Source organism: Erythrolamprus reginae, chromosome 9, assembly GCF_031021105.1.
Source record: "Erythrolamprus reginae isolate rEryReg1 chromosome 9, rEryReg1.hap1, whole genome shotgun sequence".
Taxonomy (NCBI): domain Eukaryota; kingdom Metazoa; phylum Chordata; class Lepidosauria; order Squamata; family Dipsadidae; genus Erythrolamprus; species Erythrolamprus reginae.
Window position 1 is genome coordinate 57,728,633 of NC_091958.1, and position 15,566 is coordinate 57,744,198.

A 15,566-nucleotide genomic window follows, 5' to 3' on the forward strand; every position below is an offset into this window, starting at 1 on the left:
GGCTAACCAGCTTCCAGGTTATTGGCTTTAAAGCAACAGGAATCACCAGCACCGTATTTATGGCTCCTTGTGCCCTAATTGACTGGCTCCCCACCACCACACGGGGAAGTGGCTCAGTGGCAGATCTAAAAGCCGCCTTGGCAGAGTCCCTGGAGCTCAGTCGGTCTCCGTCACGGTTGCTTTTCCGTCTTATGCAAATTCGGCCCCTTCGGTTAGCAAACCCCTTTGTTTATTTATTTAGATTTGTATGCCACCCGTCTACGCAGACTCGGAGCGGCTCACAACTAGGAACAGTACAAACCCAATACATTAAAACAACTGAAAACCCTTAATATGAAAAACAATCATACATCTCATACAGACCATACATACAGGGGAAATGGCCCAGGGGAATCCATTCCCCCATGCCTGACCACAGAGGTGGGTTTTGAGGAGTTTGTGAAAGGCAAGGAGGGTGGGGGCAGTCCTAATCTCCGGGGGGAGCTGGTTCCAGAGGGTCGGGGCCACCACAGAGAAGGGTCTTCCCCTGGGTGCCGCCAGGCGGCATTGTTTCGTCGATGGGACCCGGAGAAGGCCAACTCTGAGGGACCTGACCAGTCGCTGGGATTCATGCGGCAGAAGGTGGTCTTGGAGATACCCTGGTCCGATGCCATGTAGGGCTTTATGGGTCTGTTCTGTGTGTGGTACAAGCGGAAGAACTGAGTTGTGACACTGGGCTCGTGGGGCTGTGTGAATGTGGTCAGTATGAAGCCCCTGTGATGCCCCCTCCTCCGTTACTAGGGGCCGGCTTGGCTGCGGTGAGAAAGGCTCACTCATTCTGCCTCCTCCACTGGGGCTTTTGCAAAGGCCGCTCTGGGTCTTGGCTGTCCGCTCCGGCCCTTGCTGACCGACCCCGTGCGCTTCCTCCCTCGCCCCTTGCAGGACATGCAGGTGACCGGAGTGGAGGACGACAGCCGGGCCCTGAACATCGTCATCCACAAGCCGGCCTCCAGCCCGCACTCCAAGCCCTTCCCCATCCTTCAGGCCAACTTCGTTTTCTCGGACCACATCCGTTGCATCATCGCCAAGCAGCGCCTGGCCAAAGGGAGGATCCAGGCCCGGCGGATGAAAATGCAAAGAATCGCAGGTAGCGGCCTGGCCCCCACTGCCCCCCCACCTCGTGGGGCCTGGTTTTCCCCAAGCAAGTCGGACGCCGTCCTGGCCCCTGGCTGGTCCTGGGAAAGCCATGTTGTGGGCGTGTCTGTCTGCAGAGGGGAGTGACCCCCAGGCCGTCCACGCGTCGTCCTGCAGCCTGGGCTCTCTCAGCCAAAGCGTAACGCGCGTCTCCCTTGAACCCAGCGCTCCTGGACCTGCCCGTCCAGCCCGCCAACGAAGTGATGGGCTTCGGACACAGCTCAGCTGCCACCTCACACCTGCCGTTCCGGTTCTATGAGCAAGGCCGGCGGAGCAGCTGCGACCCGGCCGTCCAGCGTTCGGTGTTTGCCTCGGTCGACAAAGTCCCAGGTAAGCTCCTTCCACCTCCCCCCCCCCCCCGGGAGCATCTTAGGTAAGGTGCCACAGCCAGGTTACGGCATTGTGGCGGAGGAAGGCGTGGCCCGGTGTTCTATGGCAAATGGGTTTCTCTTTCCGCGATAATATCCGTAGTATTATTTCTAGAGCCACCTCCGCGTAAACGCCTTCCCTGTAGGCTCTCAGGACTAGTGAGCACACCACAAATGAAATGAGTTGGAAGACAAAACTAAAAAGGTTTATAGCCTTTGTTTAAAGGAAAACAATGAAAACTTGCTAGTGCTGTTCACACCTAAACCAAAGAACTTCTGTGGAAGTGTCCCGATGGGGCCTGGGGCAAGGGCGGCTCTTGAGGGCTTCTAGCGCCTGGCACCCCTCCAGAAAGGATTCCTCTGAAGGCAGCAGGCAGGGGCTAAGGCCGCCCTGCTGTTTCCTCTGAAGAAGCCTTGAGTCTGCGTGTGAGGGAGCCTGGAGGGGAGGGGCTGGAAGGTGTGTGAGAATGGGCTGCACAGGAAGGGCCCTGTGGGTGGCAGCTGTGGTGTTTATTGAATATCCTCTCTTTCACTTCTGTGCACCTTCTATTTGAGGTTGGCTGTGTTGTGTTTGTTGTGTCTCTGGTCTGTGAAGAAGCCGCCTGTTAAAAGGCTCCGCTCTGCTTTTGTTGATCGGAACAGATTAAACTCAAAAGTTATTTAAAATCTTCATAAAGCCAGGAAACCATGCGGTTTAAATCAGGGGTGTAAGTCCAATTTCCTCTCGTCACCTGTCCTTACTCCTAAGAGGACTTGCTGCTTGTGTGAATACGGAATATTTTAAAGCTGAGTTTTTATAAACATTCGTTCTTATCTCTCTTAACACTTGGGGGAAAAGATCATATAATGTTAGAAAGTGATAATTTAAAAAATGAAATGACCCAAATGGATAGATGGAAACAAAAACTGGATAGGTCCAGAGTATATGAAATACATTTCTTTTGATATTGCCTACACCGCTGGTTCTCAGCCTGGGAGTTGGGCCCCCTTTGGGGGTGGAATGGCCGTTTCACAGGGGTTGCCTAGGACCCCAGGGGGGAAGACAAATTTCCCCTGGTGTTAGGAACTAAAAGCTTCTGTTCTGGCGCCTTGGAACATAATTTTACAATCTGACCAATCGACAGTGGGGGTGTCCCTCTGACCTTCCTGCCAATCAGCTTCAAGCTCTGTTGGGAGAATTGGCGCTAGGCTTATGGTTGGGGGTCACTGCAGCATGAGGAACTGCATTGAGGGGTGGGGGCATTAGAAAGGGTTGAGAACCCCTGGCCTAGACAAACCTTGAAAGCCCTTGAGCACTGCACTCCGGCTGGAAGGGCTGGAAGCAGGGCCTGTGTGGAGCTCAGGGGGTGGCCCAGCCGGTGCTTGGGGAAGGGCTGGGCGGCCTTCCCAGCAGGCAGCCAGACTGCAGTTCCAGAGTCGCCTGCCTCAGTCACGGCTCGAGTGGGGGGGCAGCCACCACTTGCTTGTTTGTGGGCTGGGGGGCTGGTCATTGCACAAGGCGTGGGAACTGCATCTGTTGTGTCACACGATGGGGGCAGAGGCCGTGGATGGAGCTGGTCTGACGGAAAGTCCAGGTCAGCTTGGCACTGGTGGACAGCTTCCCGGGGGTCTTCTGCTTTCAAGGGCTGGGGGGAAAGGAACACCCACCCCTGTGGGGCTTCCACCCAGACCGGGGCCCCCTGCACAGGTAGCAGCTCTGTGGGGAGGGGGGGCCACGGCAGAAGCAGTTGGTTGCGGCCCCACACATCTCCCAATTCAGCGGCTTCCCGAGTGGGGCTGGGGGCCACTTGCCTTGGGCCGTGTGACGGTGGAGGAGGGGGGCTCTGCTGCCCTCCGCTTCCCTTTCCTTAGGATCCCCCCCCCATCTAGGCTGCATTCGGCAGAGCCAACGGCATCCACGGCAGTCGGCTCGTGGCCTCTGCTTGGCCTGTTTGGGCCGAGGGGAGAGTTTGCCCACCAGGGCCGTGTGCCCCCTCCTCCTCAGCAGCTGTCAAGGGCTGGGAATGGGGAGGTGGGGGTCCCATCCCTTATGCGCCCTGCTTGCCTCCCACCGCTTCTCATCCGGGAAAGCCCACAAGAGTGGAAGCAGCCCCCCCCCCCGTGGTCTCCTGGCCTGGGGAGGCTGCCCGGCCGTTCGGGGTCAGGAGCCTCCCTTTGGCCAGGCCTCCCGGGGCCGGTGTGGCGAAAGGGTGGTCCCAGGCAGGCGCATGACCACCTGAGAGCCACTCTCTTTTGCAAGCAGGGGCGCAGAGGAAGAGGCTCCTCAGGAGGGACCCCGCTGCCCATCGCTGAGGCCACCGCCACCCCCACTTCCAGTTCCTTTGCTTGAGGAAGCACTAGGCGAGAGAGGCCGGCGGTTGTGTGGACGGAGGCTGCCGAAGAGCCAGCGCAATAAGCCCTGGGGGAGAAGGAGGCACGCAAGCCTGGAAGACTATTAAAAAAAGCAGCCGGGAATCTCTCCCAGTCTGGCCTTCAGTGGTGGGAGGGGAGGGGGGCCCAGCGTGGGATTTGGGTGGCCCAGCCCCCCCAGTGCAGGTGGAGGAGGTCGTGGGTGGGGGGCTCCCTCCCTCCGTCCGTCCAGCTGGCCCAGAGCAGGATGAGCAAAGGCTAACAAGGGCTGAAGATGGAGCTCTGAGGCCTTTGGGGCAGGGGTGGGCCAAGGGGGCTCTGCTGTGACCTGTGGACTTGGCAGGATTGGCTCAGGAATTCTGGGAGTTGAGGTCCACAAGTCCTAGAAGAGCCCCCTTGGCCCACCCCTGCTTTGGGGCCTCAGTCAGGGCTGAAAGGTCACCGGTTCGGCCCAGGACTGGGGCACTGGCAGCAGTGGACACCCGTGGTTCAGAGAACCGGTAGCAGCGGCAGCACAGGCTCCGCCCACCCACCCGGACATCGCCATGTTCTCTTCTTTAACCCTCGGCGCATGCGCAACGCCTCCTGGGCAGAGGGTGAAAAGGGGTGGGGGGAGGGAAGGGGGCCTCCTTGGGCCCCCCCACTATAAGGGGCTGTGTTTGCCCTCCCAGTTCTGCTTTTGGAACCAACACCAGCTGGACGGCAGCAACGCAGCCGAGGGAGGAGGGGACGAAATGCCCTTTCTAGGTAAACAGGAGGCTGGGATTGACCTCTTGTAAACCGGAAGGGCCTCTCTGCATGATGCGCCCTTCCAGAGAAGCCATTAGTGACATCATCCATCTGATAGGTTGGCCCGAAGTGGCTATGTGCTAATCGCCCTCCTGATAGCCAAATGAGCCTTTCTGAGGAAGAGGGAGGAGGAGGAGGAGGAAGCTTCACGTGTCGGGTGGCTCGGAGGGAGATAGCCCCCCCCCCCCCGTCCTGTGGCAAGGCAGGTGATTTCGCAACACCGGCTGCCGGCTATGGAGGCTGCCTTCCCATAAACCCTGGGAAAGAGCCACACGGGCCCATCCTGCCCGCTCCCTTTTCCTTGGGGCCGTGGGGAGCCCTGGGGGCTTTGTGGGGGCGGCTGCGGTGATGCCCCTGCGCCCTGAGCCAGGTGTCCCTGTGGCTTTCCCAGGAGGGCAGGGCGCATGGCTCTCCTCTCCACAGCCGCACACAGGGCAGACGCTCAAGTTCGGCTTGGTGGCTTGGAAGTTGAGTCGCCCAATTCACGCGGGGTTGGCATCTCTCGGCCCCGGGTGTCCTCCTGCCTTGAAGGGGGGGAGGGAGTGTGCTTCTTCCAAGCCCAGCCCCCAGATTCCCTGGAGGAGAGCCCCCCCTTGACTCAGAGGGGGGTCAAGAGGGGACCTTCCTGGCCCATCGCCAGGCAATGCGTTTGGGGGAGGCCTGGTCCCTTCCGGCCACCCTCCCCGTTTTTCAAAAATAAAACGTTATTTGTTTCTGAAGTCAAATACCACCATGTTGGGTTTCTTCCCCCCTTCCTGCAAATAACCACTAATTTCAGTAAATGTCCTACACCAGTGAGGGCGAACCTATGGCAAGGGCGGCACAGGTGGCACACAGAGCCATGTCTGCTGGCATGTGAGCCGTTGCCCTCGCTCAGCTCATGTATGTGCCGGCCAGCTGATTTTTGGCTCCCACAGAGGCTCTGGGGGGATGGGGGAGGGCGTTTTACCTTCTCTGGGCTCCAGGGAAGCCTTTGGGTCCTGGGGAGGGCAAACCACGAGCCTACTGGGCCCACCAGGAGTTGGGAAAGAGGCTGTGTCCGGCCTCCAGAGGGCCCCCGGGGGACGGGAGAGGCTGTGTTTGCCCTCCCCGGGCGTTGGACTTTGGGTCTGGGCCCTGCAAGCAAAGCTCTTTGGGCCCCCCAGGGAAAAAAGCTTCCCCACCTCCCCCCTAGACTTTCAGCCCCTCTGAAGTTCTCTGGCTTTAAATTGTCCCAGGGGGATGAGAAGGGACGAGTCTGTCCCCTGCCTTTTCCGAGCCTGGTGATCCAATGTAGCTCTGTCTGTCTTCTGATGGTCCACTAGTAATAATACACACCAACCGTTTCTCCACATTGCCTCATAGTTTTCGGAAACTCTCCCTTTGCCTCTGAACTTTTTACCCTTGAGATTTTATTGACTTCCAGCTCTTGACCAGAGTCTCTGTTCCTAGAAATTCTCCTTCGGAAACAGTGGTTTTCTTAAGGGGGGAGGAAGCAAGAGGGGGACGGGGGGGGGGGGGCTTTTGTGTGTGTGCAGATGCCTCCCCTGGGCTGGTGGTGGGGCCCCGGAGGAGCCTTCCCGGGCTCTACCTGAACACCAGGCCCACCAGCCTCTCTGAAGCTGTGGTTTCCAGCCACGTGGTGTTTCCTGGCAGACACGGGAGCTGCTTCCTGTGGCTCAGTTTCTTCAAAAGAACCTTTGTTTTCATAGGTTTCTTCTCTGCTCGGTTGAAGGTAGCAAGCTACACGTGGTCATGTTCTCAAAACTCTGCCCTGAGCTCAGATCGCTGGGGATCCGGCCTAGCACACCTGCCCCCTTCTCCCCTGGGTCCTGCCAGGTGCGCCACCCTCTGCGGTGCACTGGACACGGAATGGGCTCCAGGGGCCGGAGGATTTCAAGGAGCTCTGCTTGGTTCCCTCTGGCGTCTGGGCACAGGGCAGATGGTTGGCAGCCTAACTCTGCCCCTAGGCAAGACCCCCAGCGTCTCCCCATAGAGGCCAGCACACCGTCGTTGGAGAGATTGCACCCACGGGCAGAGTGTCTACGCAGAGCAGTGCCCAGGGCTGCCCTCCTCCGGGTGGCATTGAGGAGGGGGAGGAGCCCTTCCTGGGCAGGCCCCCCTCCAGCCAGAAAGCGGATGACGTGACGCCTGCCTGCCATTTGCAAGTGTGGTCCTGCCGAGCGGAGGCCGTGGGGCGGCTGTGCCGAGGCTGGCAAGAAGGGCTCCCGGGGGAGGGGTGTCTTGGCCATGGGAGGCGGAAGGCTGCTGACCCAGGCGGCTGGGAACGGGTGGCCATCGGCGGAGGGAGAGGCCGGTTCCCAGGGCAGCCGGAGGAAGTTGGGGGTGAGTCAGCCGTGCCGATGAAAGACTTGGCTAAGAGTGGAGCTCCCCCAGTCGGTCCAAAGTGGTTCTTGGGCAATGCAGGAATGCCGTGGCCTCTGCCCTCTCTCCCCCCTCCTTTCCAGCCCCCCTTGCCAATCAAAGGGTGCATCGCTAGTCCCTGGAGACCCTGGCCGCCATCGTCAGCCCCAGTTCCCTTGGAGAAGCCTCTCAAAGAGACCCCCCCACCCCACCCCATGTTAGCTGTGGATGTAAATGACTGTGCCGAACTGTTGGGAGGGGGATTTGATGCGTGGGAGCGATAGAGACGACAGGGGAAGGCTGGGTATGCAATAAAGGGCCGTGTTTCTCCGCCAGGGCCAGGGGCGGGCAAAGTGGCCTCTTCTATGACTGGTGGACTTCAACTCCCAGAATTCCCGGGCCAATCATGCTAGCTCACGAATTCTGGGAGGTGAAGTCCACCAGTCATAGAAGAGCCCACTTTGCCCGCCCCTGCCCTAGGCCCTTTGAAAAAGAGTGGACTTCAACTCCCAGAATGCCAGCTGCTCCCAAGCGGTCCAGGGAGGAGGGCAAGCAAGGGGTCTGTGGGGGAGCGGGGGCTGGCTAGGTGAGCCCCCCGCTGGTTCTGCCCAGTGGCCCCGCTCAGCCTGTCTGCAGCCGGTGGGTGGCTCTTTATAGCCTTTCCCCCATATTTTTAGAACTGGGTTTGGAGTCACAAGAGCCCGGGACTATTTTTAAATGCCCGTCAATCTTCTCAGGAACCCGAATCCTCCATCTGGTGGGGGGGATTTGGTGGCCCTTCCCCAAAACGGTGGCGGGAGGCCGTGGGTCATTGCCAGGGATGCTGGGCTTCCTGGCAGCGGGTGGGGTCCATGGGAGGCAGGGGCTGGACAGAAGGCAAGGGGGGGCTGGGAACCCTTCGACAACTGAACTGCGCAGGTCACAGCCTGGAAGCTGAGGTCCCCCTGGATTAGCGATGCTGGGGTGGGGTGGGGGAGTTGGCGACATCCCAGGGGCAGATTCTGGGCGGTTGATGTCATTTGTTCCGTCCCGCCCCTCTGGGCTCCTTGGTTCTGTGGTTGTTGTTGTGTACCTTGTTTGTGTTTTATAAAGGTTGCCATGCTGGGGAAACCGGCAGGCTTTGGCCTCGCATTGCCTGGTGTCCCGAGCGATAGTTCAGGCAGGGCCCATGGGAGTGTCCAGCAGACGGACGTGGGGCAGAGCAAGGCCTCGGAGGGCTCACGTGGGAGGAAGGGGCCTCTCTCTCCCCTTCACCTTGCACAGGGCCCCTCCCCTCTGCTCCTTGGCGGGGGGGGGCAGCTGGTCCTGACCTCGAGGGGTCTCTGAGCGGTCAGAGCAGGGGCGCAAGGAGCAGTTCCTGCAGCATTCGGTCCCAGGCCGCCTTCTGCCCAGTTTGCAGGGAAAGGGGGTTAGGGCCCCATCAGGGGACGGGGGCTTCCCTGGCCTCCTCCTCCCTCCCCCCAGAAGGGCCGCAGGGGGACTCCGGGTGCAGGAAGCTCATTCCGTGACCTCACAGGGGGCTTGGATCGGCCGCGGAGGGGGTTGCGTGGAGAGGGCAGCAGCTCTTGGCACCTGCCCAGGGAGGAGAGCAAGACGGAGACAGAGTGACACCCCCCCCCCCGGTCAATCATGCGGGAGTCCTGGCTGGTGGCACTTGCACCCCCCAGAAGCAGCAGGACCTACCTCAGAGTGGCCCCTCCCCCACATTGCCTGCCCCCCTGCCCCCCCCCCTGCGCTGCCCTCCCCTGCCCTGGGCGGTTGTGTGGTGTGAGCTGGGCCTCCCTCTTCTCTTGCAGGTTTTGCCGTGGCCCAGTGCCTGGACCAGCCCCTCCCTTCCTCCTCTTCCTCGCTCTCCCCGTCCACCAGCAGGAGCACCGGGGGCTGTGACTCGGCCGTGGCCAGCTCCACCTCCAGCCCCTCCGTGGCACAGAGCCCCTCAGGTACCTGCGCTCAGCCAGGCGACTCTCGGGGGGGCAGCAGGCGGGTCATGACCTCCGCCTGAACCGCACCGGAGTAAGTTTTAACGCCCAGTTGTCCAAACACTGCCATTGGTCAAGCAACTCTCCTGGAAAACACCACACACTTAGAGCGGTCTGCCAAGTTATTTTTCCTTTGAAGCGTTTTTGTGCAGCTTGGACCACATACGTGGCTACGTGACTGAAGGCCACATGGCTTTGGATTCCTGCCTCTCCCCCCCTCGCAGGGCTGCCCCCCCTCCCCTGGGCTGGCTAGCAGGGGGGTCATCCTGAGCCTCTCAAAGGAACCAGTCTCACCCCCCACCCGTCCATTGTCTGCCCTCCGCCCTCCAGCCTCGGCCCCCGTGGGGTGGGGTGAAGCCCCCGTGTGGAGGCCACCATTCACCTCCGGCCTTCTTGGGCAGGGATGGGGGGGAGGGCCGGTTCCCCCCAGGGATGAACAGGGCGGCCGGAATGCCGCTTTTGAAAAGCTTTCAAAGTGATTTGTGTGAACCTTTCTCGTGCATCTGTTTTTGCTGACCGGCTCTCAGTCTGTGTGTGGATGTGTCCCAGCTGCAGGGGGGAGAGTGAAAATGACCCCTTCCAAATTGGGTCCTTCTGAGACCAAGCGGGGGGCTTCCTGGATGGGGGTTTCAGGCTGGGGAAGGGGGCAGAGCCTGCAGGCCGGGCTCCGTGTCAGGGTCCCTCCCAAAACCCCTCTCCCCCAGCCTCATTCTCCAGCCACCCCCTGTGCAAATGGCCCTCAACCCTCCCGTCCACATCTGCCCCCTCTCTGCCTCAGAGGCCTTCAGCCTGGCTCCAGAGAAGGGATTCGACTCATAAAATCAGACCCCCGCCCAGCGATGCCTGTCACAGGCCAGTCCTTCCTCAACCCTGGCCACTCCAAGGTGGCCGGACTTCCAGGCCCAGAGCTCCCCAGACAGCACAGGCTTTGCGGGGGGATTCTGGGAGTGGAGGTCCAGGCTCTGCAGCCCCTTTCCAGGAAAGGCAAAGTCTCCCTCTGGGTCAGACATGGAGCGCGCTCTGCAATGGGTCCCATCAGGGGGGAGGCCGGCCACGGCTTCACCGGGCTCCTTTCCACGGCCCTGCTTTGGCCCAAATGCCGGCCTTTCGCTTCTGCCCACGTGTCACTCGGCCCAGACACACAGCTGGGGGGCGGATTGGAAGCCCTGCTTGCAAAGGTGGAACGGTGGCGTGCGGCCCCCCCCCCCCCCCATGTGGCTCTGAGTGCTGGCGGAGTCCAGCACAATTATGCTACGGCACCTGAGCCACGGGCGCACCTGCGTCTCCACGGGCGACTTCGCTACCTGCCCAGGTGCTGTAGCAGAATTGCACTGGACTCCTCCAGCACTCAGAGCCACAGGGCAGGGGGGCCACACGCCTCCCCCCCCCAGCAGCCCCCCTCTGCCTCCGTGGGGTCTTTGGGCACAAGAGGCTTAGAAGTGGGGACTCTGTGGCAGCCTGTCCAGAGGAGTCAGCCCACCGTGAGGCTGCCCCGGAGGTGCTGGCAGACTCCCCCCAGCTTGGCTTTTCCTTCTGGTTGGTTCTCCCCCCCCCCAAGGATTTTCCTCCGGCTCCACCGCGAGCAGCCTGTGAGAGGAAGCGTCCCTTCGGGCAGCCAGGAAAGTCCCTTTGATTTGTGACCGTTGGCGGCAGAGCTCAGGAGGGGGATTTTTGGTGCTTTCGCTCGGAACCAAAGTCCGTCCCCCAAAGCCCTTCGCTCCCACCAAAGGGGCCGTGGGAGAGAACGGCGGCAAAGTCCCTGGCGCTGCTCCCATTTTCACCAAAAAGGCTGCCTCCCTCTCCCCACCGGCCTCTCCTGCCCCACTGGCACCAGGCCCGGACGGCTGTGTGCACCTGTGGGGGGGGAGGGGGGCAAAGTCCCCCTGCTACGTCAGTCGAGGCCTGAGCACGGCCCCCTTACGGGACGGATTGGGTGGCCTGGAGACACCTGCTTAACAGGTGAGAGCGGAGGTAGCCAGGTTGCCCCTCGGAGCCTCACAGGGGGGGAATTCGCCCCCCACCAAGGCCCAGCGGAGGGGTGCCGGTCCCTGGTCTCCTGCCCCCCCACCCAGCCCCACCTGGGCCTGTGCAAAGAGCCACTGCAGCTGGGTTGTGTAACACACAGGAGTTGTCGCTGAGAGGTCTGGTGAGCTGGACCTCCTGAAAGGGGGCAGAGCGGATGCGGGTGGGAAGAGCTTCGGGCCTCTTGGAGGAGGAGGAGGCGGCATCAGGGCATCCCCTCCCCCCTTTTCCTCTCTTGCCTGCCCCTCCCCCCCCAATTAACTTCCCCGTCCGTCCAGCGTGCCCAATCCCGTGTGTGGCCCCCCCTCTCCCAGTCCTGCTTCCCGTCTCTGATCTGGACAAACGGAGCCCTGCCTCTAGCTCCGGGCACAGGGGTCAGGCCTGCCAGGTGGGAGGGGCCCCCATGTCTCCACCCTCTCATTGATTGTGGTCGTGGGAGGAGGGGCCCCGCTGCCAAAATCTCCGGTCACTTGTTTCTTCTGTGGGTGGGGAGGCCGGCCTTGTCTGGGGCCCCTACCTCAAGGCAGGACGAGGACCCGCGGAGGTCTGGGCCCGGGTGGTGGTGGTTGTGTTGTTGTCGCTCTATAATCTGTGCTGCTTCCTGTTTCCTCCCCCCCCCCCCACTCCAGTGGCGGAAGGTTCCCTCTGACCTCTCCCTGTTCTTCCCTCTAGTCAGGCCGGGCAGGAAAGGACGCCGCCGAGTGCTTAGTCTTTCAGAGGCTGACAGCCACGGTGGACACTGGGTTTAGGCCGTCCAGCAGCCGTGGGCCCCGTCCTGGCAAGGCCCTTCCAGGCAGGTGTCTCCGTGGATGTGTTCTTGTGCCCGCGTCTCTCGCACCGGGGTCTTGCTCCCCTTCTCCCCCCGCCCTCCTCAAAAGAAAGAAGGGCAGAGAAGGTCTTAGGGGGGGCCAGGGGGGCATAAGATCCAAGAGAGCCACGTGGAAGCCGGACCCTCCCCCTTCCCCCCCCTGAAACCTCCCCGCGTGGCCTGAGGGGGCCGGGGGTTCTGCTGGCGTGTGAGGGAGGCTGCCGCCCGCTTGCAAGCCCCAACTCGGGCGCTGGGCGTGCGCTCGTTCCACCGCGTGTGTGGCCTGCTTGGCCTTTATGTGCATCCTGCTTCCTTCCCACCTGTGCGTCTCGGGAATCCCAATTTCCCTTGTGGAGGCCCCCCCACCCCCTCCCACTTGGCCCCCTCCCTCCCCTCCCCAGCTGACAAAAGGCTCCCCAGTTTCAGGGCGGGGGGGCAGCTCTTCCGGAGACAGCCAGGAGATTGTTCTCTGCCGCCGGCTCTTGCCGTGTGCCTGGCCTGCTCCTGGGTTCACAAGTGAGGGGGGCGAGTGGCCTGGTCAAAAGGCAGGTGTGTGGCCGGGCCGTTCGGTCAGTTCCGCAGGCCGGTGCCAGAGGAGGGCCTTGCTCTAGCTGCCTTGAGCCGCTCTCCCCGGGGCCTGACACAGCCCGCCCTCTTCCCAGCACCCGAAACCGTGGCTGTGCAGCTGTGGGGTCCTCTGTCTTTCCCTGGGGGTCCCTGGGGGCAGTTGGGAGGCCTGGTGTCCATCAATGGGAAAGGCTCTGCAGGTCAATTCCCTCCATCAACCGGCCTGGTGAAACGGGGATTGCCTTCGCTGACAAGTGAGCAGCCGGGTGTGCTGGCCGGACAGCCGAGAGGGCCCTGCGCCCTGGCAGGAGGTGCCCTAGAGCAGTGTTTTTCAACCAGTGTGCCATGGCACACTAGTGTGCCGCGAGACATGGTCAGGTGTGCCGCGAAGCTCAGAGAGAGAAAGAAAGCAAGAGAGAGAGAAAAAAAGAGAACGAAAGCAAGAGAGAGAGAGAAAGAAAGCAAGAGAGAGAAAGCAAGCAAGAGAGAGAAAGAGTGAGTGAGCGAGAAAGAGAATAAGAGAGAGAGAAAGAAAGCAAGAGAGAGAGAAAGAGAACAAGAGAAAGAAAGCAAGAGAGAAAGAAAGTAAGAGAAAGAAAGAGGGAGGGAAGGAGAGAGAAAAAGACATAGAGGGAGGTAAGGAGGGAGAGAAAGAGCAAAAAAGAGAGGAAGGAAGGAAAAGAAAGAGGGAGAGAGAAAGAGGAAGGAAGGGAGAGAGAGAGAATTTTTTTCTCCAAACTTTTTTTAGCGCGCCCCCCCCCCCCCCCGGCTCAATGTGCCCCAGGGTTTCGTAAATGTAAAAAATGTGCCGCGGCTCAAAAAAGGTTGAAAATCACTGCCCTAGAGCACCAATGCCAGCCTGCCCCCCCCCCCTGGCAGAGGGAGCCCCCGGAAGGCAGGGTGGTCTGGGCTGAGAGGGGCCCTTCCGTGCCCTGCCCCTCCACCCTCACCCCCCTCCAGGTGGACCTGGGCTCAGCCTCCGGGCCTCCCCCTGCCCCCAGTGGGGATTCCGGAACGCCTCCCCCACCTGCGGAGGCCGGCTGAGCAGGGGCTGCCAAGGGAGGGGAGGGGAAGCCGAGCCCCCCACTCCTCTTGTCTCCGGAATAGAACAGAACAGGAATTCTCTCTTGCCCAAGTGTGATTGCGCACACGAGGAATTTGTCTCTGGGGCAGATGCTCTCCGTGAATGAAGCTCGGGGTCCTTTCCCTCCCTGCCCCTCTTCCTGGGTTGGGGGCTTCCAGGAGTCTCTCCAGGCCTTCTCCCACTGCTGTTCCCCCCCCCTTGATTTGACCCCTCTCCCGTTTGCTTCCTCTGTTTGCCAGAGCCAAATCCCCCCTGCCTTGCGGAGGGGGGGGGCAGAGCCCGCCTTCTCGGTGGGAGGGCCAGGCAAGGGTCCTGCTGAGCCTGGGGGGCTCTTGGGGGGAAGAGTTGGTGTTGCTGGGGGAGGGGGGCCTTGGAGGCAGGGATAAATCCAGAAGGAGCCCCTGGCCCAGAGCAGTTGTGTCCAGATGCCCAGGCAAGTGTCCACGAGGACCCCCATGTTAAAGCCGGGCACGGAGGGAGGCATCTAGGGGTCACCTGGGTCAGGGCCATTAATGGTCCCTTGGCAAGGCAGGCAGAGTCCAAGCCTTGTGGGGCAGCAGCCTGGGGGGAAGGTGGGGGCTCCCGGGGCTCCAGGAAGGGCAGGCCCTGCGAGATGGGGGGGAGTCCGGCCCCGGTTAGCCAACATCGATCCCGGGTTGCCCCAGTGGTGCCAGGCAGACCCTCTGGGCGGGGTGGGGCGAGGGAAGCGGATGGGGCCGCCTTCCCTCCACGCATGACAAGCGCTGCCCTTTCCTCCTCTTCCACAGGTGAGTTGGTGGCCCCGGAGAAGTCCCTGCCCTCCTCCTCCTCCGGCTACTTCTCTGCAGCTGATCGCTCGCTGAAGCCTGGCCAGAGCCCCTCCAGAGGCGGAGAAGCAGAGACGGCAGCCTGGTCACCCAGCCTGACCCCGGCCGCGCAGCCGACCATCTCCCTCCTCTCCAAGGACAGCACGGAGGGCCTGAGCCTGGAGTCCCTCACCCTGGTGCCTCCCGTGGCTGCCCACAGGGTCCTGGCGGTGGGCTCGGCCCAGTTCCTGCCGGCGGACTCAGAGGCCTTCGCGGACCCCCAGCAGTCGTAGCTGCTGCTCAGGCCAGAGCCGGGGGGGTGGGCGGTCAGAGGCCGCCTGCTCACCCCCCCCCAGCGTGGTTCTCTGAAACAATAAACCAGCGTTTCTTTACCGGAGGAGACGTCCTAAGTGGCGGCTGTGGGGGCTCACGTGGAAGGGGCGGGGGGGTCTTTCCTTGGCAGCAGAGCCCCCCCCTCCCCCCTGCCGGCTCCTTTGGGATGGACCTTCACCCTGGACTCTGGCCGGGATGGATTCCCCCCATGGATGGCCCTGCCCACACCCTCAGCCTGCCCCTGGTGGGAGCAGCCCTTCCTCCCCTTGGAGGAGTGGGCAGGACAGGCCCTGGGGGACCCCTGGACTGAGCTGACCCCCTGGACTCGGCCTCTCGCCTTCTCACGCAGCCCCCCCACTTGTCTGTATTCCCTGCAACGTGATTTGAACCCGGAGCTGTTTGCACGCGTCTGTCACGGTTGGAGATTCACCCACACAGAATTTGGGACATACACATCTATATATGTATATTTTGCATAGGTCTGAAGGGCTGCGTGGGCGAAGGGGGGGCAGGAGTTTTGTGTAAAGGATTTCAAGGAATGTAAAATATTTTAGCTTACAGATCCTGTCCATCCTCTCATTTTTCCTTGGGGGGGTGGGGAGGGAGGGGGGAGTAGGAACCCAGCCACAGCCGAGGAATGAATGGGGGGGGGCAGATGGCTTCTGTTATTGCCCCCTGGGAGAGGGATTTCTCCTCCCCCCCCCCGATCACCTGGAGCTGCCTGGGAGTTGTGGTATCTGGTTGGGGTCCTTGTGTGGCTGCTGCAAAAGCTCAGGGACTTTGTTCTGGGGGGGGGCACAGCAGCTGTTTAAGCTCCAGGAAGGGGGGGGGGCTTGGTTTCTCTTTCCCCTTCCTGTGGGCTTTGGGGGAGCCACCAGGGCTGCAGCTGGCAGGGGGAGGGGCTGAGCAAACCAAGGCCCCTCCCTCCAGTGACCCTCCCAATTTGCTGCCCCCCTCCCCAACCCT

General features: G+C 61.5%; 1 protein-coding gene across 4 annotated transcripts in view; it reads left to right on the forward strand.

Moving 5' to 3' along the window:
• CLEC16A (C-type lectin domain containing 16A) overlaps window positions 1–15,160 on the forward strand; it is a 43,741-nt gene extending 28,581 nt beyond the window's left edge. The window contains exons 20-24 of one of the 4 annotated variants that reach the window (XM_070761487.1): window positions 922–1,126; window positions 1,339–1,503; window positions 8,819–8,962; window positions 11,696–11,816; window positions 14,250–15,160. In XM_070761487.1, the coding sequence (XP_070617588.1) occupies window positions 922–1,126; window positions 1,339–1,503; window positions 8,819–8,962; window positions 11,696–11,772 (591 nt within the window). In that variant the 3' untranslated portion in view covers window positions 11,773–11,816; window positions 14,250–15,160. The remainder of the gene's footprint in view (window positions 1–921; window positions 1,127–1,338; window positions 1,504–8,818; window positions 8,963–11,695; window positions 11,817–14,249) is intronic. The other 3 variants (XM_070761484.1, XM_070761485.1, XM_070761486.1) reach the window with 3 other exon arrangements.
• Window positions 15,161–15,566: the final 406 nt, after the last annotated feature.